The sequence below is a fragment of the Coloeus monedula genome (assembly GCF_965178545.1).
Source record: "Coloeus monedula genome assembly, chromosome: 19".
Classification (NCBI taxonomy): Eukaryota; Metazoa; Chordata; class Aves; order Passeriformes; family Corvidae; genus Coloeus; species Coloeus monedula.
The window spans coordinates 4,722,937-4,744,504 of NC_138799.1; the positions used below are offsets into that span (position 1 = coordinate 4,722,937).

At 58.7% G+C, this 21,568-nt stretch overlaps 1 protein-coding gene across 2 annotated transcripts; it reads left to right on the plus strand.

The window, feature by feature from the left end:
* Positions 1 to 478: 478 nt before the first annotated feature.
* Positions 479 to 21,041, plus strand: RNF157 (ring finger protein 157; the record flags this gene model as incomplete). 2 transcript variants are annotated; one of them, XM_082294356.1, is made up of 20 exons in its annotated part: positions 479 to 569; positions 5,790 to 5,908; positions 8,992 to 9,080; positions 9,563 to 9,709; positions 10,246 to 10,363; positions 10,463 to 10,529; positions 10,686 to 10,729; positions 11,120 to 11,167; positions 11,434 to 11,505; positions 12,017 to 12,176; positions 12,368 to 12,480; positions 12,763 to 13,001; positions 13,088 to 13,196; positions 13,393 to 13,504; positions 13,933 to 14,132; positions 14,265 to 14,330; positions 14,799 to 14,847; positions 16,338 to 16,448; positions 17,074 to 17,169; positions 21,001 to 21,041. In XM_082294356.1, the coding sequence occupies exons 1-20, from the start codon at positions 482 to 484 to the stop codon at positions 21,039 to 21,041; spliced, it is 2,088 nt and encodes a 695-aa protein (XP_082150482.1). In that variant the 5' UTR covers positions 479 to 481. The 2 variants fall into 2 exon arrangements, with proteins under 2 accessions (XP_082150482.1, XP_082150483.1); XM_082294357.1 differs by lacking the exon at positions 17,074 to 17,169.
* Between the last annotated feature and the right edge of the window lie 527 nt (positions 21,042 to 21,568).

Here is a 21,568-nt window from a genome sequence, read left to right on the forward strand (position 1 = left end):
AAGGGAGGAGGGTGGGCCGTGGTGGACAGAGGTCATTGAGGGGTGACTGAGGGTGGCAGATGATGGCGAGGAGGGCCACTGAGAGGTACTGGAGGCAACTGGGTGACACAGGGGATAGCAGGTGGGTGGCACTGTGGGCACGCGTGTGCCACTGTGGGGGGACAGTTAAGTGGCACCTGAGGGGGGACCTCGCTGGGTGGGTGGGGGACACTGGGGAGGCAGCAGCAGCATCTCGTCCCCTCACCCCACCACCGAGCCGGACCGAGCCGGGGCGGGTCGGGGCGTGCCGGCCGATGCGGGCCCCGCCCCGAGTGTCGCAGCCCCGCGGTGCCGCGGAGGCGGCGCCGGGCGCGGCGCAGAGCGGAGCGGAGCGGAGGATGCTGCGGGCGGGGGCCGCCGCCAGCCCCGGTCCCGGCCCCCGTCCCGGTCCCGGGCGGGAGGACTCCCCGCCGCCCCCCGCCCGCTGAGCCCCGGCCCGGCCATGGGGGCTCTGACCAGCCGGCAGAACGCAGGGGTGGAGGAAGTGGATATCCCCGCTAATTCCGTCTACAGATACCCCCCGAAATCCGGTGAGCCCCCGGGGGGTCTCGCGCCCCGGTGCCGCCGATGGGGAGGGAAGGAGGGGAGCGAGCCGGGTGGGCGCAGGGCACGACCTTGCTGCGGGCGGGGGTGACCCTGCGCACCCCAAAGCAAACGGTGACGCACAGGGGGGGCACCCTAAAAATCTGGGTCTGGTGCGGGGCACCCTGCGGGAATGCGGCGCGGGAGGGATGGGGGTCACTCCTCTCCGGGCTCCCCTTTGCCAGCGCACCCGTGTTCCCAAACTTGGCTGAGTTGACGCGACTTTAATGCCATTATTGTTATAATTATTTCTGTAGCCGCGGTCTGCGGCACTGGGCTCCGGAGGCGCTTTTTATAGCCGGTTACTCCGGTGCTGGCTGCTCGGCAAAATCCTGGGTTTAAATTCCCGGGAGGACGAGGGAGGCTGGGGTGGGAGGGATTGGAGGGGATCCCTCCTTCCCAGGGCTCTGCCCCATCGTAGCACCCCAGCCGCTGCCGTGGGGAGCCGTCGCCTTCCCGGCTGCTGTCCCTGCCTCGAGGCTTGCTGGTGATGCATCTCCCTCTCCCCAGTCCGGCCCTGTCTCAAACCTTGTGCGTGACCTTGGAGAATCCGTCCCTCCCCTCTGTGCCTCACTTTTCCCTGCAAGAGCCGGGCTGAGCGGGGGTCGGAGGGGGGCACGCCGGGGAGGGAGGGGTGATGGGCTCCAGCCCTTGGGTGGGCAGCGCTTCGGAGCCGCAAAAATACCGGCACCGGTTGGTGATGCCCCGGAGCACCGTGCGTGCATGTGAGGAGATTGCACAGGATCCTTGCAGCACTAAATATTATTAATAGGGAACTATTTTGGTAGTTAATAGGATAAGGAAAACGCTCGGATCGTTAGCGCTGTGACAAATTACTCGCTAATTACAACTAAAGACCTCCTTAGGAAGAATTACAGTCAACACAAACCCTGTGCTTGTCCTGAAAAGCCGAGCTTGCCTCTTTTTTAAAATTTTAATCTAAAATAGGTTGCACAGCTGGCTGGAGATGGCTGATCCTTGACAGCCTGGCTTCCCGCAGGGCTCCCCCAGCTCCCCTTTTTACGTGATTTCAAGGCCTCTGTCCCTTTGATGCCAGGTGAGGCTGGACCACCCCATCCATGGGATTGCTCTTTGTAGGGACGGTGTCTCCGTGCATTACAAGTTTTTCCCTTGGGACCCCGTCTTTTTTAGGGGCTCTTGAAATATCTGGGTATGAAGGGGTGGAGGGTGCAAGTGCACCCAGCTGATCACTTCCAAACTCATCTCAGCTGGCAGAGGTCACCAGGCTTAACTCCAGCTTTCAGGGAGAGCCCGGGGAGGGCTGGTCCCACCGCTGGGGTCTGGGCAGAGCTGCGGGGGGATGGTCCTGGTGCTGCCCAGGGTGCTCGGGGAGAGGAGCAGGAGGTGCCCAGGTGGCACAGCCATCTGCATTGGGACAAGGGCAGGCTGGTGGCCCTGGGAGATTATGGCTGGTTTGCCTTTAATCCGAGCGGGATTTGCCTTCAGGGCTGCCGGCAGCCGAGGGAGGACGTGCCAGGCAGCAGAGCCCATTCCTCTGTGGCAGCAGCGCTTCCCTCACCTCGAAAGCCACCTGGAAACAGCCACTGGCTTTAGAAATGTGGTCCTGGAGGGGAATCTCATGGGACTCTTGGGCATTTCCCTGTCTCTGTGGATGTGGCTCTGGGCTCACTCGGGATGGCCAGTGCAGCTTGTGGGAATAGGGCAGCTGTGTCTTGTCCCAGTTAAGCATCTCCCCATCCTCGGGGTCCCATCCCCTCCAGACAGGGTGTCAATGGGATTAGTTAAACCACTGTTTTTGAAACAAAGGCTGGGATTTACTTCAGTGGCTGCCACTGGGAGCGGGAGCCAGCGGGGGCTGTAGATGGAGCTCACCGCCTGGCTACTGGGATGGCTTTTGGGGCACGTCTCCGGCTTTCAGCCCCTGTCCCCAGCTGAGGTTGGCACCGAGCTCCCCTGGAGCACACGGGACTATGAGCAGGGCCCTGGCTGGGGGCAGGAGCACAGGGATTAATCCAGCAGTGACACCCCCAGCCCTGGGGGCACAACCCCAGGTGGTGGCACAGCCACGGTGGGCGAGGGCTGACGCAGCAGGGCTGTGGACAGGGTTTGGCGTCAGCTCCGGCTGCCGCTGGCTCTGGCTGCCCGCTTCAGAGCACGGAATTAAATAATGGGTTGCCCAGGGGCAGAAGCACCCAGAGCCTTTAACCAGCCCTTCACAGCACCCTGTGCTGGCACCCGCGGCCACAGGGTGTCCCTATGCCAGCGCCGTGCCATGGCCACCCGTCTGGGCTGACCGCAGGCTGTGCAAACCCGGTGCTTCCCTCACCAGGAGCGTGGGGATGAGCTGGAAATGAGCTTTTCTGTTTTAGCAGCTTTGGAAAGTGAGGCTGTAACATTGGAGAGCCAGAGGCTGTGGTACCAGAGCCCAGCAGGGCAGCCATGGCTTGGGGGACAGTGCAGGACGTGTGTCACTGCATGCCAGAGCCACAGGGACACAGGAGGGTCCTCACCCTTCTCCTTCACCTGGACAAGGTGGCAGCACTGGCACTCACGGGGAAAAGGAGCTGGCAGCTGGTGCCAGATGTGTCCCATGTGCTGGTGCCAGGAGATGTGCAGGACACAAAGACTTTTTTTTTTGCCAAGAACCTCAGGCAATTTGGGTTTATTCCTCCTTTCCAGCAGCCGCTCTGCACAGCCCTTCCCGAGATGTGCCTGTCCTTGACAGGCTCTCCTTCCCCGGGAGTGGGCGTTGGATTTACAGTCAGCCCATAATAAGGTGGCTGGGAAGGTGCTTCCCTCCTCTGCCACCCGGCCGTGTCCAGGGAGTCACTGACACGCTCCTGCCCATGCCCTGGGCTTTCCTGTGCTGCTGCTTCCCTGGAAAAGCCTGGCACGACTCAAGCCTCTTGTTTAACAGCAAGGAGGACCTTTGCTGGGAGGGAGCACAGAGCTGGTTCTGTTGCTGTCAAGAGGGAGTTGAAGCCTCTGGGGGATGTGCTGGGAGCCTGCAGCACCCAGGGATGCTCCCAACCCCTGCGGGGAGACTGGGTGATGGCAGCATGGTCCTCACCTGCTCTGCCCATCCTACAGGAGCCCCCAGCACCCACTAAACTGTGGCTGGGCCAATCACAGAGAGCCTGTGCTCCATTTTCCAGCTTTTTCCCAGTGCCAGGGTGGCTTTTCTCCATGTTTAAATGTCATTTTTTTGCCATCTCCTGCTCTTGCTCCAAGTCAGTGTCAAGAAAAGCTCTGCATGGCCCCATTCTCCCCTGGCTGTGCCGTTGCAGGCAGCTCTGAAGGCACTTTGCTCTTGGGGCTTTTTTTTTTCCATGTGGCCGAGTCCTTCCAGGCGAGCTGCCTATAAATTATGTACATGGAAAATGGGACCTGAAAGCAGCAGGCATCAATAATTGATGGTCGACATTCACTAACGGGCTCGCTGCATCCAGGCATCCCTGCACCACGGGGCCTTGGGGCCGAGCTGTGTGACCCCACTCATCCCTCCTGCCCAGGAGTTAGATCCCCCCCTACTCCTCCCCCTGGGCTTTGGGCTCAGTTTTGGGTTTTAAGTGCAGTATTAGAGCCTGATCCAGCCTTGGACAGTCCCTGCCTCTGCTGGAAGGTGATCATGAGCTCTGACCTCAGTCCCCACAAGCAGAGCTGCAGCCCAGGCTTGAGCTCCTTTATCTGTGGTTCCCAAATGTTTGGGTTTGGGGTGTCCCCGGGGGGGGGTGCAGATGAATCTCTGCTGGTGGGTTTGGGGTTTTTATAAGCCAGACCCTGTCCCTGTCAGGATGCAGGACACTGTGTCCATGTCTGACTGACTCCTGGTGCTTCTGCTCACGCCTTGCTGCTGCCCCATCCCTGTCCACCTTTCCCTTTTTTCCCACCTCAAGTCCCAGCCCTCCTGCCTGGGCAGTTCCTGTGCCACAATGTGCTTTCCCCACACAGCCCAGATCTCGTGGACAAGGAGCAGGCACCAGTTGGCTCCTGGCCGGGCTGGGAGGAAATTCTTCTCTAGTGGAGAAGTGCCTGACCTGGGGGCTGCTCCCAGCTCGGGGCCAGGAGTCGGTGTTTTGGCTCTGTGAGGGAAGAAGGGACCCTGGTCATTGCCCAGCATTCATCAGGCCAATGTGGAGCACTGCAGGGCAGGTGCTGACCTCCTGGAGGGTCTACAGGCGCCCAAAATCCTCCCTCCTGCAGGTGAGCCCTTCCTAGGGAAGGCTGCAGGCTGAGAACTGACAGCAGAACTCGGTTCAGTTGTGCTTTGCCCACCTTCCTGGTGGCAGCTGCAGCAAATCTGGGCAGTGTCTGGCTGTGGACACGCTGCCTTGGGTGGCACACGAGATCTGTGACATCAGGCTCTGGGCAGGAGCAGCCCTGCCCGTTCTGGAGGCTGTGTGCCTGGTCCATGCTGCCCTTCCCGGCAGCATCCCTGGGGGTGCAGGAGCCAGCCTGGCTCCTCTGGGGCTCACAGGGCCCTGGGTTCTCTGGGGTTTGGGAGCCAGCCCGGTTCCTCTGGGGCTCGCAGGGCTCTGGGTTCTCTGGGGTTTGGGAGCCAGCCCGGCTCCTCCGGGGCTCGCAGGGCTCTGGGTTCTCTGGCAGGTCAGGCTGTGCCCCTGCCTCTCCTGCCTCCTCGGGACATGAGCTGGTGTTTATGCCCAGGATTAGCTCTGCTCTGCTGTCCCAGGAGCTGTCTCCTCTTCCTCCTCACGGACCAGGATCCGTCCGCTCCTGCCAGTGTGGGGATGGCTGAAGGTCAGGGTGACCTTGGGTGGCTCCGGCCGTACTGGGGCTCACAGGGATTTCCCAGAGAGGGAAAGGAGAGCAGGCACTGTTAAATCCCACGGATGGAGCAGCCCCCAGGGCCAGCGCTGCCATGGGGCTGGGCCCCTGCACTAGCCTCTCCTGCCCCGGCTCTGTGCCCAGGCTGGGAACGTGGTGCTGAAGCGGGTGGGAAGCGGGCAGGGAGAGGGGAGGGCAGGCAGGGAGTGTGGCTCCTGGGCAGCCTCTGCCTGCTTGGGGGCTCTCATCGTGTGAGCTCAACCAGAAAGACTCCCAGCAAGGTGACCCTGGGGACAAAGTCACCTCCGAGCCATCGATCTGGTGGCTTCGTGCCGCTCCATCGCCCGGCTGGAGCCCCTTCCTCCCCCTCCGCTCAGGCGCTCGCTGTGTTTTCATTCCAGGGAGTTACTTTGCCAACCACTTCATCATGGGCGGGGAGAAGTTCGACTCCACGCACCCCGAGGGGTACCTCTTCGGCGAGAACAGCGACCTCAACTTCCTGGGGAACCGGCCCGTGGTGGTGGGTACCGGCGGGGACACGGGGCTGGGGGGGCTCCGGAGCACAGGTAGCGTGCCGGTGGTGGCTGTGTGTCATGGGGTGTGCGGTGGTGCGCGGCTGCCGGCTGTCCCCCTCCACGGGCAGAGCCTGCCAAGCCCGCCTGGAGCGGGCTGAGCGGATTCTCTGATGGCTGATATAAGGGTTGGGTTCCTGCTGCAGCCTGTCCTCCATCGAGGACTAATGGTGAAAGGGTTTTGGGCTGATTTAATCCAAATTCTTTCTCGTTCCCTCTCCAAGAGCTGCTTTTTCTCTTGCCTTCCCCATCTCATTCAGGAGCTGTATCCCAAACAGGAGGGCACATGGTGGGGGATGTGACACAGAGGTGCTGGTGTGGTTCAGGGTAGTGGAGTAGCTTGGACAGGAACAGGTAAAATTACTGCCCAAGCTCTAGCAAGAAAGGAGAAGAAATAAAACAGAAATAAAAAGGCTGGGGTAGGTTGGGGCTGGGGGCAGCACAGGTGGGTTTTGCAGTGCTGGGTGCTGCCAGCTCCAGCTGGTCTCAGGGCACGAGGGAACCTGGCTGGTGTTCCCTACACCCCAGGCTCCTGGAGATGGTTTTTGTGCTTGCTGCCTTTGGAAAGGGAGGAAGTGAGAGCAGGGGTTCAGCCACGGGAGGTTTGTCCCCCTCTCGTCAGGGTGCCTCTCAGCAGTGGGACTGGAGCAGTAGGACTCCTCCTGCCTGGTGGTGTTTGAGGGGTCAAGTATTAAAAAGATTCAGAGTGAGGACTTAAAAGGCACCAAAGCTTTTCTGTTAAGTTGAGATAAACTTGCCTGGTGCTTTGGCCCAGCTCTCAAGCATTGCCTGCTGACAGCAAGGTTCCTTTTTCCTCCTTGGAATTGGCTTTGGTAGTGTTTTGGCAGCATCATGCACTCCTTCAGCAGGGAAGTGTCCGGCCCTGGGCTGTGCCAGAGCGGGGATCCTGGCAGAGCCAAGGTCAGGAGCACCCAGAAAGCCCAAGAGCACTGGGTGGGCAAAGGCAGAGCCTTTCCCTCCATCTTTTGCGCTTCCCTGGAAAATGAAAAGTCAGCACTCAGGGTCTCTTCCAGCAGCGAGTGTTGAGAAATCCTCTTGATTACAGTAAAAGCCTCTAAACTGCCCAGTGAGCAGTTCCCATGTCAGCAGCCCTGACAGCAGAGCAGCAGGGAAGGCAAAGGAACAGCTTGGAAACAGCAGAGAGAATTAACACAGCATCATGAGCTAAATTGTCTTGCTCGGGTTTAATTACCGATGGCTCTGGGCTGCAGAGCTGTGACCAAGATCCCGTCTCCCAGGGGAGCAGGGGGAGTTTTGGGGGCCCAGGGAGGAGCTGGGATGGATCTGTGTTGGTTCTGGTCCAAGCCTGTGTCCAGGCAACACTTGGGCCTCTCTGATGCTGCCTGCAAGTCCTGTCCTGGTGTTTCTTGGCTGCAATACTTTTGCTTTCTGGCCTTCTCTGAGAGCCCTGGTTGGGCTGGAAACATTAAAGACGGCCACTGCTTTTTGGTGGGGGATTTATTTTGGGTTCCTTGGGGTTCAAAGGTCAGGAGATCTTGGAAAAATTGTGTCCCAAGTGCTCTGTGAGCAGAGCACTTTGAGCTATGAACAGCGCTGCTGCCACAGGGATGTGCAGGGCAGCTGGAGGCTGTGCAGCTTCTCCCCTCCATGGATACATGATAATCTGGATTTTCCAGCTGGGAACAGGTTCCCAAGGGGGTGGGAAGGGCGTTGCAGGTTTAAGTAGCTGCCACCATGCAGCCGAGGAACAAGAGAAGCTGCTGGAGGCACACAGAGAGCACAGGGGAAGCCAGGAACTGTTGAAATGTGCCACTGGGTTTCCCTGCCCACGCAAACCTGCTAGGGTCTGCTTGTAGAAAAACCCCAAGACAGACTTTTGAGGGTGGTCTTTATTCCACTTTAAGAGAAGCTGGCCTGCACCAAGTGTTGCTGTAGGCACGTGGATGGCACTCTTAACTTCACTGCAACCGTTACCCATTTTTTTATGTTGTGTTTCAGCTTGATTTAAAGTGAGGAGATGCAAAACGTCCTCTGAATGGCCCCTTTCTGATGTGCAAAATCTGGCTTGTAAAATTTAATTAAAAAAAAAAAAATCCAACCACGCCGAAAAAGTGCTCTTCACACGTGGGAGTGAAAGAGCCCAAAGTGGTTTCTGCAGCACAAAATTTGCCTGCGGCACTTCCCCATCCTGCCCAGCCCAACGGCCCCTGTGGGTGGCACCCAGGGGACCCGGCTGCCCCTTCCCTCCTCTGTCACCCACCCCTGGCTGCTGCAGCAGGAGGGGGAGTGCACCTATGGGTGCTCTCCCTGCCAGGGCTGGTTTGGCTGGGTGAGGTGCAAAGAAGCAATTTTGGATGACTGCATTAGTTTGAATGCAGGGGATGTATCACGACATGGCACAACATGTCATGACACAGCTCAGCTCCAGCCTGGAGCCTGTTCTCACTCTCTCCTTTCCAGCTGCAATGGGTGACTCTGCAGGTGCTCGATTCTGCAGGTGCACGTTTAGTGACTCATAAAAAAGTTTGTTAACAGCAGTTTAATGACTCTGCTGCCCTTTTCCCCTCCTGGAGAGGACGAGAGCAGTGGGATGCAGGGATCCCACCATCCAAATCCCATCCACCACAGGGAGGAAACAGGGACACTTGTGCCTGTTTTTTCTTGGCTGATGGGCAGCGAGGGAGCTGCAGCCTCTCTCTGCCCAGCCTCATCCAGCAGCCTAAAAATCCATCAGCAGCCACCTGCCCTGTGCCCCACATCCCCCTCACCCTCCAGCCAAAGAAACAAGGAACAGCCCCCCTCTGTGTACCCCCTCCCCAGTGAAACTGTCCCTGCTGTTCTGGGCTTGCTGTTTGTGGAGGGATGTCCCTGTCACCGTGCTGCCTGGTACCCAAATGCCAGCGGGAGCTGCGGGTGCTCAGCACCCATCAGGATGCCCAGGCCACCCCAATTCCCTCTGTAGGGTGTTGGGTCTGGGTCACTGGGGGGTCCACAGCCAGCGTAGCCCCCCCACGTGCGTCTGCCTTCACCGGTGTCTCTCTCATCCTAGTTCCCTTACGCTGCTCCACCTCCTCAGGAACCCGTGAAGACCCTCAGGAGCTTGATCAATATCCGCAAGGACACCCTGCGCCTCGTCAAGTGAGTCTGGGCGCCCACAGGGCTGAGCCACGGGGAGGGAGGGTCCTGCTGGGTGCTCCCAGGGGATGGGTGGTGGACACGGGGCTGCTCTCACTGCAGCAGGGCGGATGGATGGAGGGGATGAGCCGCTGCTCTCCAAACGTGCCCTTCCCCTCCCGGCTCCCGCATGCCAGCACAGGCAGTGCCGCAGGATTAAAGGAGTTTAGCGCTGCCTTTGAAGTGCTTTGCTTGTTCTTCCTCCCCCACCTTCCAAAGGCTTTGCTGGAGGGAGGCTGGGGATTGCGGCAGGGCCGTGAGATTCGGGATTACGGCTGAAATCCGTCTGCGGCGCTTCCCAGCCTGCAGGCGTGACCTTGGGCATGCCGGGCACTCCTGTTGTGCCTCAGTGTCCCCTGATGGAGGGCAGCAGCCCCTTTTGGTGCTGAGGGGATCAGTCCTGGAGCACCCCAAGGCCCGTCTCCTGGACCCTCTGTGCTCCCCAGGTGCTCGGAGGAGGTGAAGACCCCGGGGGAAGAAGTGAGCAAGGCCAAGGTGCACTACAACGTGGAGTTCACCTTCGACACAGACACCCGTGTGGCCATAACCATCTACTACCAGGCAACTGAGGAGTTCCACAACGGGGTGGCGAGGTGAGGGGCCCCAGCCTGGCCTGTGTCCACCCAAGCCTGGTATGTGTCCCTGGCTGATGGACATGGAACCTTCCCCCCGGAGCATCTTTCCTCTTCAGGACAGGAAACAGCTGAGGGTGGTGCTGGGATTGGAGGGAGGCTCCTTGTTTCCCCCAGGTGCCACCACCAGGTGTTTGCCAGCCCCTGCCATGTCCTTCCCTGTCCCATCCTGCTCCTTCTTTTTACCTTCAGGTCAGAACAGAGGCCAGGGGAAATCATTGACTCCCCCCCCCCCAAACCCCTCCAGGTTGGCTGTGGAGTTGTCCCTGTCCCCTCCTGTGCTGTGTTGGCTGCCTTGTGTTTATTTCACCCTGTGGATTATTTTAGCCCTTTTTAGAACTTCTTACCTCAGCCCTAAAAGGCATCTGGGAGGGGAGGAGTGACACACACACAACCCCTCCCATTTTTTGGCATCTCCGTGATCGGGGGGGGGGGGAGCAGGAGGAGTGTGGGGACACCCGTGGTGCCCCTGACTCTGTCCTCTCTCCACGGGACAGCTACACCCCCAGGGACAACAGCCTGCAGTCGGAGACGGTGCACTACAAGCGGGGGGTGTGCCAGCAGTTCTGTGTGCCCTCCCACACCATCGACCCCTCCGAGTGGAGCGAGGAGGAGGTGGGTCCCCCCTGCCCCCGACATCATCCCATGGAGATGGAGGTGGGGTGAAGCCTCAGCACTGCTCCATCTCACCAAGCCTCCCCTGTCTCTCTCCAGCTGGGCTTCGACCTGGACCGTGAGGTTTATCCCATGGTGGTGCAGGCGGTGGTGGATGAAGGAGAGGGTGAGGAGGGTGTTCCTTGCTGGGATGGGCTCTCCCAGTTTGCTGGCATTGTGATGCCAGCTGGGCAGAGCCTCCTGCTTTTCCTCACTGCCACCATGGCTCTGCCTGTCCTCCTGCATGTCCCCTGAGCCCTGCATGTCACTTTGTGTCTTGCAGAGCACAGTGGGCACTGCCATGTGCTGCTGGCCACCTTTGAGAAGGTAAGTGCCAAGCTGGTGCCATCCTCCCCCTCCTACCTCCAGCACCCACCAGGTACAAGAGCCTGGAGAATCCCTGGGAATCGGGATGGTGCTGCTGGGCTGGGGATGTTTTGGGCTGCTCCTCAAATTCTGGGACTGTTCCCTCATTTGAAGCACCCTCTTTTGAGGCCTTTGGGCTCAACTCCATCTTCCTTCCTCCAAGAAGTCTCCAGCTTTGTAATGTGTGTGACCTCCCACAGCTACCTGGTGCTGGGCTGTCAGGAAAAGCCAGAATTCCTGCAAAATGGGCCTGTTGGGAGCAAGGAGGGAGCAGTGACAGCAACAGGGTGGGTGGGTGCTCTAGCACAGCAGCCCAGGGGTGCCCACCAATGTGCTCTTTCCCCTCTCCAGCACAGTGATGGCACCTTCTGTGTGAAGCCCCTCAAGCAGAAGCAAGTGGTGAGTGTTGGGGTGTCCCCGAGGTGGTGGCAGCCACCCTGCACACCCTGCAGGGGAGGCACTGAGGGGCTCTGGGGAGACCCAAAAGCTCCACGCCTGTCCCAGCCTTGCCCCTGCCTCCCAGGGAGTGCAATTTCAAGGTTATCAATGCAAAGAGAACCCCTGGATGGTGGGGGGAGGAGGGCTGGCCCAAGGAGGGGGCTGGGAGCCGCAGTGGCTGTGGGCAAGGTGTGTCTGCTCCTCACCCCTTCCCCATGGGATTGCAGGTGGATGGAGTGAGCTACCTCCTGCAGGAGATCTATGGCATCGAGAACAAGTACAACACGCAGGACTCCAAGGTCTGTGTCTGCATCCCCCTGCCTTCGTCCCAGGGGTCTTCCCTCATCCCTTCTTCCCTTCCCCTAGCACAGGTCTGGCCACTGAAACATGCTCAGGGCAAAAGGCTGCAGCACAGCACGGAGCTGGTGATGCCTGGGGACACTTTGTGCTGGCATCGAAGCTGCTGGAGGCAGAAAGCTGAAGGATTGAGCTTTCCCCCCCGTCCTTTGTGGTCCCTTGGGGGAAGGGTGTTGGTTTAGATGGGGAGCATGCGGCTCAAGGCATGGGATGTGCCTTATGCTCTGCTCTAATATGTGAAAGTTGGGGTGAAAGTTGGGGTTTCTGTTTCCTTTGGTCTTATCTCCTGGGGAGGAGCAATGAGGTCCCAGCAGGGCATTTAAGAGCAAGCAGCCCATGGACACAGGCAGAACCCTCTTGGAGCACCCAGCCAGTATTTTAGAGCACCCACCCTGGTGCCACGGGGGCTGGAGACCCCTGAGGCTGAGCAGTTCCCTCCTGTCCTTGGGGCAGGTGGCCGAGGACGAGGTGAGCGATAACAGCGCCGAGTGCGTGGTTTGCCTGTCGGACGTCCGGGACACCCTGATCCTGCCCTGCCGCCACCTCTGCCTCTGCAACACCTGCGCCGACACCCTGCGCTACCAGGCCAACAACTGCCCCATCTGCAGGCTGCGTAAGGGCCGGGGGGGAGCTTGGGTGGGCTGGTTGGCATCTCTGGGAATGGGCTGGCATCTGCCACCCTCCCGTTCTGCAGTCCCGCTAGCCCCCTGGGGATGGCCCTCTTGGGAGATGCGGTGTCGTTTTTTGACGGGTCTCCCTTCAAAGCCTGGGTTTCATCCCTCCCTTTGTTCCCTGCTGCCGCAGCTTTCCGAGCCTTGCTTCAAATCCGAGCCATGAGGAAAAAGCTGGGCCCTCTCTCGCCCACCAGCTTCAACCCCATCATCGCCTCGCAGACCTCCGACTCCGAGGAGCACTCGGTCAGTGCCTGGCTGAAGGTGGGACCCTGGAGTCTTCCACCAGGGTGGGGAGGTTTGGGGATCCGTGTGTTTCTGAGGGACAGGGTTTATTTATTTAATGCAAATTCATCTTGCAAAAAATGCTGGGTTGATATTGCAAAAAAAAGAGAAAAAAGGGTATTTGGCAGGGTGTCCATTCTCTAGGTTTGAGCTTCTCCCTGGGGCATCTTGATCCCACTGGGAGTGAGGGGATCAGCAAAATGGCCCAGGGAGGATCCTCACCCGTTCTCCCCCTCTCCCCAGTCCTCGGAGAACATCCCCCCGGGTTACGAGGTGGTGTCACTGCTGGAGGCCCTCAATGGGCCGCTGACGCCGTCGCCGGCCGCGCTGCCCCTGCGAGCGCTGGGGGACCCCCCGGGCGTGGGGACCCTGCCCTCCTACGGCAGCGATGGCCCCCTGCCCCCCCTGAGGGCCCTGTCACCCCTCGAGCACCTACCTGACTGCGGTCCCCCGGGGCTCAAGCTGAAGAAGAGCATCTCCAAGTGAGTATTGGGGTGGGTCCAGGAGTCTGGGGGGGTCTGGGGGCTGTGGGCAGGGGTGAAACCTTCTGCTTTGCCCCTTTGGCCAGGTCCATCTCACAGAACTCCTCTATCCTGCCCGAAGAGGAGGATGAGAAGTCATGCACTGAGTCAGAGCTGAGGGTCTCCAGGAGGAGATCCCCAGCCCGGTGTGAGGAGGTGAGCACTGTCCAAAACGTGCTGGTGAGGAGTTGAGGCACTGGGGGGGCAGCAGATTTGGGGGAGGCTTGGGACCAGAGACTGACTGGGGTTGCCCCTCCTGGCTCTTCTCCATCCATAAGGATGCCTAGAGGAGATGGGCCATCCATGCTGAATATCCCCTATCCCCTCCCCTCCCCATGGGCTCCTCTTCCAGGAATGTGGTGCAACACCGGAGAGTGAAAACCTCACCCTGTCATCATCGGGAGCCATTGACCAGTCCTCGTGCACTGGGACACCCCTCTCCTCCACCATCTCATCCCCAGAAGGTACAGCATGGTGGGGTTTCAAAGGCGCTGGCAAGGCAGGAGAGTGGCATCGTGATCTCAGGACTGTCACACTGTGGGGGGATGCAAAGAGGGGTGGCATGGCCCCTTCTTACCCTGCCATGGACATGGGATGGAGCCCCAGAGTGTCACCTCTGCTTTGTCACCCATACACCTGGAGATGGGGATCACGGGACCACCAGTCATGCCTGCTTTGTCACCCTTTAGACCCAGGAAGGGGGAGGCTGTGAGCCCTGGGGACCTGCTGCTGGCAGCTTTGCACCCATCACATCTCCATGGCATGCAGCCAGCCCTTGCTCTGCACCCCACTCCTCCTCATTAGCCCCTCTGCCATTAGTGGGTGCCGTGCTGTGACTCCCACCAGTGCGTGGGGGAGTCCAGCAGCCCCCTCAGCCCACGCTCTCTCCCAGAGCCCGTGAGCAGCAGCCTGGCTCAGTCCGTCATGTCCATGGCCTCCTCTCAGAGCCAGCACTCCCAGCTCAGCACTGACACTGTGTCCTCCATGTCTGGCTCCTACATCGCCCCTGGCACGGAGGAGGAAGAGGAGGAGGAGGAGGGGGACGTGCTCCCTTCGCCCGAGGCCGCCAGCGCCACAGCGTCTGATGGAGAGGTAGGGACTGGGGGTTGGTGGTGGTGGTGCCCAGCTTGGTGAGCTTCCCTATGGGATGTAACTCCTCCTCCAAAACCACTGGCACCAGACTTTTTTTGTTTTCCTTCCATCTTTCCCACCTTCCTCCTACAGTCAACACCTGTGGAGTCCCCGGATCTAAACTTTGTCAGCATCTCTGCCGAGGAGCGTGATGCCGAGGTAACCACAACCATCCCACGAGGAACTGGGAGCTGTGGTGTTACCCAGCACCATGGGGGGATCCCAGTTGTGCCCACAGCTGGGAGCTGTGGTGTCGCCCAGCACCGTGGGGGGATCCCAGTTGTGCCCACAGCTGGGAGCTGTGGTGTCGCCCAGCACCGTGGGGGGATCCCAGTTGTGCCCACAGCTGGGAGCTGTGGTGTCGCCCAGCACCGTGGGGGGATCCCAGTTGTGCCCATGGAGAGGGAAGCTGGGCAGCTGGCACCACATTCCCCCAGGGCTGGGCTGGGGAAGGGGCTGCCCATGCATCCATGTCCCTGCAGGCTGCCCTGGGGATGGATGGGGCAGTGGGGTTGTTCCACTGATCCATGGAATCCCCAGGGCCAGGGATGTTCCCTCAAAGGGACCTGGGAACAGCCCCTGGCACAGCCTCAGGCTAACACTCGCTGCCTCTCGCCTGTGCCACAGGGCAACGATGTGCTGGAGGACGAGGACGCCTCTCCCACACAGGAAGACGGTAAAAGGCTCTGGGTCGTTGTTGTCCCTTCGCTTTCAGCTCGCTGTCACCGTGAGCAGGGGGTGCTGTGCTGTCCCCAGCTTCCCTGCTGCCATCAGGGAGAGCCCTGGGGGACTCTGCGGGCGCTGGAGACAGGGAAACATCTGTCACAGCAGGGACACCCACGGGTGGGCTGAACAGCAGCGGGCGGGGGGTGCCAGCCAGGCACAGGGACCCAGAGAGCTCAGTGTGGGACGTGGAGCAGTTGGTGTGCAGGATCCAATGGTATTTCCAACGAGCCAAGTGGGAAAGAGGCTTTTCTCTCTCTCTCTGTGTTTTTTCCCTTGCCAAGGTGTTTTCTCAAATCTCTGAAACTTTGCCCTGCAGAAATCAGTGTCTGGGCTGATTCCCATAGGAAGGGGCTGCAAAGCTGTTCCCTCTGGGATGCTTTCCTCACTTTCTTTGGCCTGTCCTCAATGTGTTAAGTCAACACACGCACATCGAGGGCTCCTCTCGCCTCCTCCCTTGAGCTCAGATAGCCAAGGAAAGAGGTGGTCACCTCCATGCCATCGGCCACCAATGGCCCTGGATTGCTTTTGGGCAATAGGGAGGCCCACAGTGTGCCCCCTCCCACATTTCCAAGTCTCTTTTTAGCAAAAATATGGCAAAACTATTTCCCCATCCAACCTGAACTCTCAGCCAAGCTGGAAAGCAGGAACACCCATGGAACACCCATCCCCAAATCGTGGCCTCTGACCTGTAGAGAGGCTCAGGCTGATGGGGAGACTCAAGTATAACAAATAGGAACAACCAAGGGCTGTGGTGGGCATCCATGGGCATCCCAACAACTCTGGGAGCAGGATGGCCTTTCTCCTTAGGACACAGTCCTGCGCCTGTTCTCAGCAGGGCTACTGGCATATTTGGGAACATCCCTCCTGAGGTTCAGTCACCTGCATCTGATGGATGCAGGTAAGAACCTGGGGGCTAATCTCTTGTAGAAGTGATGCTAAGAAGCAGAGTTACCTCCCTCATCCCCAAAAGCCTCCATCCCCCCCTGCAAAAGCTTGGCTACGGCTTCTTTTGCCCCACGCATCCAGCTACTGCCTCCTCCTGGCATCCACGCAGCTCTCACTGCACTGCTGGTGCCAGAGAGGCTCCTGCAGGAGGTGATGGGTGCCACCACGGCCTGGCTGTGCCAGAGGGAAGGTTTGGCTGAACCCTGGGCAGGTTCATGCGTGTACCCATGGCCGCATCGTCGCTGTTCCGCTGCCCTCCGATGTGGCCAGTGCGAGGAAAGGAGCAGCTCAGGCTGTGCCCAGGCGTTATTGTCCACTCTTCACCCAGTCCCACACAGATGCATCATTTTTATCTCATTATTGTTTTTTCTTTTTTTTTTGAAAGAGGCTGGGGAGGGGAGAGGAAAAGCCCCAGAAATCCCACCCCCCAGTGCTAAAAAGGCGACGTCGAGCCCCAGCCCGGCCGCGGCGTTAACTGCCTTAACTCCCTTCCAGGCCCGAGGACAGGCGCTTTCCTCGGTCTGAGGTGTGACAATAACAATGACATGGGCATCGCACACGTGAGAGCGCTGGACAATAAACTGTGCTCTGAGGCCTGCTTACCTGGTGAGTGGCCGTCTGCTGAACATGAACTTGGGGTGGGGGGGACAGTTCCACTCTTCCCTGCATCCCCCCAGCCCTTTGCATCCATCCCTCCTCTCCCATCACCATCATTCCCACCATCCTGGCCACTGCCATCCCCGCCAGGTTGTCCTCACTGCACCCCTCCACCTGCCCCTCTGTGGGGCTGAGCACCAGACACGTCACCACCCATAGGTCAGGGTGGCCTGTCCGGACTGGGATGTCCCCAGGGGGCTGCAGACTTGCTTTGCTGGGGTTCTCTGTCCCTTGGCCAGGGGGCTGCTGGCACCCCAGGGGGCACCAGTCCTCCTTAGGAAGGTGGTTGTGTGGCACAGCTGTAGCCTGGTCCAGGCTTGTGGTGGACACAGCAATATTTTGTGTTGGGATGTGATCCACAGGCAGTCCAGCTGTACAGCAGGAGCTGCCTGCCTCATCCTCCTCTTCCTCCAAGGCCAGCGGGAATGGGGTGTGTCAGCTCAGGTCATCGTTCTACAGAGCCCCAACATTCATCCGTCTTTCCCATTTCTTCATGCTTTCTCCCTCACCCTCTTCCCACTTTTGTTTCCTCCCAGCCTCTCTCCATCCCTTTTTTTTTCTTCCTTCCTCCCAGGCTCCTCCGTCTGCGTGAAAGTTCATGTTCGCTCTGTGCCAACACGGTTTTCTTCGCCCACGCTTGTGCCCCTTCCCTGCCCAGAGTTGCCCAAAGGTGACAAATGTATTGAAGACCCCTGGCCCCTGTGTGGAAGGGGGCAGTGGGCAGGGGACCCTGCCCAGCCTTGCAGGCTCAGCTTCCTCAACCTGTGCGTGGGGAAACGAGCCAAAAAGCCAAGACCACACCCTCCGTGGGGTCTCCATCAATACATTTGTGGACAAGCTGGAAGCAACTCTGCCCCTGCCTTGCCCCTTCAGCTGACTTTGTGGCAGGTCCCAGACTTGCAGCAGGTGCTGGAGAGCCAAGAGGGTGGGTGAAACCCACTGGAGGGAGGGGAAATCCTTTCTTTCCCCCTGCTCCTTTGGGAAGGCCTCCTCTCCTGCTGCCTCACCTGTTCCTGGTGGTTTCTGTGCTGGAGAAACACAGCTGAGGCTCTTGGGGAGGAACAGGTGCCTGCCACAAAAGCCCTGTGTCCCCTCCATCACCCTCTGTCAGCAGCTGGCTGAGCCCTGCCGGCCTGGGGGGCTGGGGAGGGAGCTGGGGGTGTCCCAGCAGCACCTCTGCTTTGCTGGAGGGCCTGGCAAAGCATCCCTTGTCTGTGGCGCCAGCCAAAGCCATCCTTGACTGCATCCCTCTTGGTTGTGCCGGGGGGAGGATGAGGAAGGGGGAGCTTTGCAGCCCAAATGGCTCCGGCACAGGGTCAAATTCTTGCTCTGCTGTGATGAGTGCACTGGCCTTGTCCCCTGCCTGGGCTGGGGTGCAGGATCTGGCCCCTGGGCTGAGCCTAGCCGAGGATGCCCTCTCCATCCTTTGGCCACCACGCTGAGGGCAGCTGCAGCCCTCAGCATGAGCTGTGCTGTGTGAGTAGGGTGATCCAGCCTTGGCATTTGTGTGGAAAAGCAGAGGGCTGCCCCTCGTGTTGGGACCAGGGGCAGAGGAGGTGCAGAGTGGGGGCTTTGGGGCTGTCCCTGGTCCCCTGGGAATGGCAGACATGATGTTCTCCATCCCTTCTCACTCTCTGTAGGACACAAGGCATTTTTTCCACATCCTAAGGGACAGTGATCACTGTTGCCTGACTTTCCTTTTTGAGTTGTTGTACCAGTTTGTGTAGATCAGGGTGTTCCAGCAGTTTTTAACCGGGGTAATGCCCATTCCAGTAGGGTTGGAGACAAAGTGTCATAGAACACATCTGACATCCGTTCTGGTGCACAGTTTTTGGTAGGGGATAGCTGAAGTCACACCCTGCTCTACAGGTGAAGTTACAAATACAGATTCAAGCGGTTACACAGCTGGGTCTTGGTGTCATCCACTGTTAAGTTGTCACAAGGGGCTCGTAGACATACAGACCCTTGTCCTATGGATACTGAGATGGATTCAGGGTCATTATCAGGAGACGTTTTGAGATGATAGACACAGCTCTGTGTCCAAACACAGCTTGGGCTGGCCAAGTATTGCTTTCACATACAAACTCCTGTCATTCTCTCACCACACGACCATCTACAGCAGTGGTTTGCCATGCATGTGTATGGTTGTTCTGAGCCCATGCTCAGTGCTCCAATGGATCTAATCTGATTGCTACCACAGGGATTTGGTGCCTGGTATGTACAGGAGCACTATGTATTGCTAAGACAAAAGCTGTGACCTTACTAGTGATGGGGACATAAGAAAATTTGTTTAAAACCCGCCAGGATTGAAATGTCCTTTCAAATTTCAATGAATAAAAGTCCCTTTTCCCATTCTATGATTATCCCAGCACTGTAGAGGTAGCCACAACTGAGCTGGAATACAGCTGAGTGCTGAAGACACTTTGCTTTGAGCAATTCCCAGAGCATCAGCCAGCTGGTCATTAGCATTTGGATATTTTTGATATTTGAAGCTGACCACTGTGTGTTTCCAGGAGCAGCTAAGGAAGGCTTTAAAGGTTGATCTGTAGTGTCCAAGTTATTAATGGTTGCACCCAATTGATCAGTTAGAGTTTCAAGACTGATACTGTTCAATACCCCCATTCCAGTTCCCAATATATCAGTTAAATGTGCGAGGTAACAGCCTCTGGTTTAGCCAGGAAAACCACCTGGTGGAGGTGTAAAAGGTGAATGTTTTGGTCTGATAGCAGAAACATTGGTCTGCATCTCTTTAAGGACTAGGATTAAGCAATATTTGTTATTGTTCAACCAATTTGACCTTGAAATGTTCTGAGTTGATTTTATAGGTTTTTGAGAAGTTTTTGGAGCAGTTGTAGGGGGGGTATGCTGGGCACCCTTAAACCCTCTAGGGTACAGTCAGCTTCTATATCATAAGGAGTTCAGATCAGTTTTGTGTCTTTAAATTTACAGTCATTTAGGCTCATGGTGAGACGGACTGGGGGTATTCCATGTTTTGTGGGTTTGTTTTGGCTGTATCATTCTTAAAATTTCTAAAGGCCTGTACCCAGTGTGTGACAGCCCTGTTCACTGATTGCAGGGAAGGCAGTTGCATGCTGGCCCTTGAGATCTGTGGTGTTCAAGAGTCCACATCTAGGACAGTCTCCAAGCTGGTGACATTTGATAATGATGTTTTTGTCCTCTCTGTAATGGACGAAGGTGCGGGACGTGGTTCCTCAAAGCTTCTTTTGAAATCTCTGCAGATTTCAATCTGATGGGAAAGAGCTTTGGGAGGAGGCAAAAGGCCACATGCCAGGGATTTTAGGACACGAGGTTTAACTAAAACCTATAGATCTGTGTCCCTGTGTGGATCCTGCAGAGGGTTGCAGGGGCTGTCCCCAGGGCTCAGAGCATCCTCTGGCCACAGCCTCTGCTGAGGGCAGCGTGGCAAAAGCAGCTTTGGAAAGAGAAACTGAGGAAAGGCATCTGCCAGAAAAGCTGGCACCAAGGGGGGAGGGCTGGGGAGCTGCTGTAGAAAACCTGAAAGCAGGGCTCTTGCTGGTTTAAAGCCACAGATGCTCCGAGCTGTGAGCAGTGGGCCGGGCGAGCCGGTTGGGTTTCACCAGGATGGAGTCTGGAAGCTGCTCTGCCCAGGGCAGACCCCTCCAGCAGCACAAGGGGATGGGAGGTGGGTGGGTACAGGGCTGGTACCCTGCTCCAGGACCAGCGTATGTCCTGCTGCCCCAGCCCTGCTCCTCAGCAGCCTCGCAAGGGTGCACTGAGCAGAGCTGGATCTCTGCACTGGGGCACTGCAGTGACTTAGGCAATATCAGGCTCTTAATGGGATTTCTGTGTGCATGTACACGCGGTCCTGTTTAATTATCCATCCCCTCCGGGATCTGCAGACTTAACATGCCTTGCTCTCCAGCCTGAGCTCGCCATGAAAAGCCAGTCGAAATGGCAGCTGTCACCTCCCATAAATCAGCAGGCAGCAGGATTTTGTTGCTCCCCCTCTGAGAAAGCCTCAGCCCTTGGCCTTGGCATGCCCTCACACAGTCCCTCTGGCTCCGGACACAGGGCTTAACCTCGCTGGAGGGTGCAGCCAAGCTGCCTTAGGGGTGCACCCCCTTCCTAAGGGCAGCACGCAGCCTCTGATGGGTTTGGTGGTGGGACACAAGCCACAGGCCGAGCTCTGCCATCACCCTGCCCCAGCTGGAGGGTGCTGCCTGAACTGGGAGCCTGCAGCCGGAGAGGAGGCATGGGGGACCCAGCTGCCCCAGCACCACAAGCATGTCCACCCCTCGGTTCCCCTTGGCACGAAACCCTGGGAGGCTCCACGCATGGGGACCCCTCACCCTGTGCCCGGCAGCAGCTCCCCGGCCCCCTCCCGGACCCGTTCTCAGGCGGCGAGACCCCCAGGCCCCCCGGTCACCCCGTTTGCTCGCTCGTGTGCATGTCCCCGTGTCCCCGCGCCGCCTCCGCTCCCGCCTTCACCATGTGCCTTCTGGTCTCTCCTGCCACGCAGCCGCCGTGCCGGACTCCTGCCCCATTAACATTGAGGAATAGGTGAGACCCTGAGCCCCCCAGAGCTGCACCCACCTCGTGCCCCGTCCCCCGGGGGGGTTGGCACTGGGTTGTCACCCCTTGCTCCGGCATTGCTGGCGGTCCCCTCACTGCCCAGGCCAGGGGGACATCGCTTTGTGCCTGGCCTGCAGCCCCACAGGGCACCCTCGCCGGGCAGAGGGGGCACAGGCAGCCCCCTTCGTTTGGGTTATTGGAACCCAGCAATGGTCGCGCTGTGCTTGCCGTTCGGCCCTCAGCGTTCCCTGAGAAACTGGGGGTTTAAGGGGCTCCCCCAGCCTGGAGAGGTAAGAGCAGGCACCCCCCCAGCCCTCGCTTCAGCCAAAACCCAACGGGGGGAGCTGGGGAGGTGGGAGTTACTTTGGGACAGTAAATCGCATCCCCCATGGAAAAATGCAGCAGTGGGCTTTGGGAGCCTCTAACTCCCGTTTTCTGCCCCCAGGCCCAGAGGCAGCCAACAACAACGTGGGGCTGCAGCAGACCTGGCCCCGCCGCCTCCCCGGCCCCCGGGA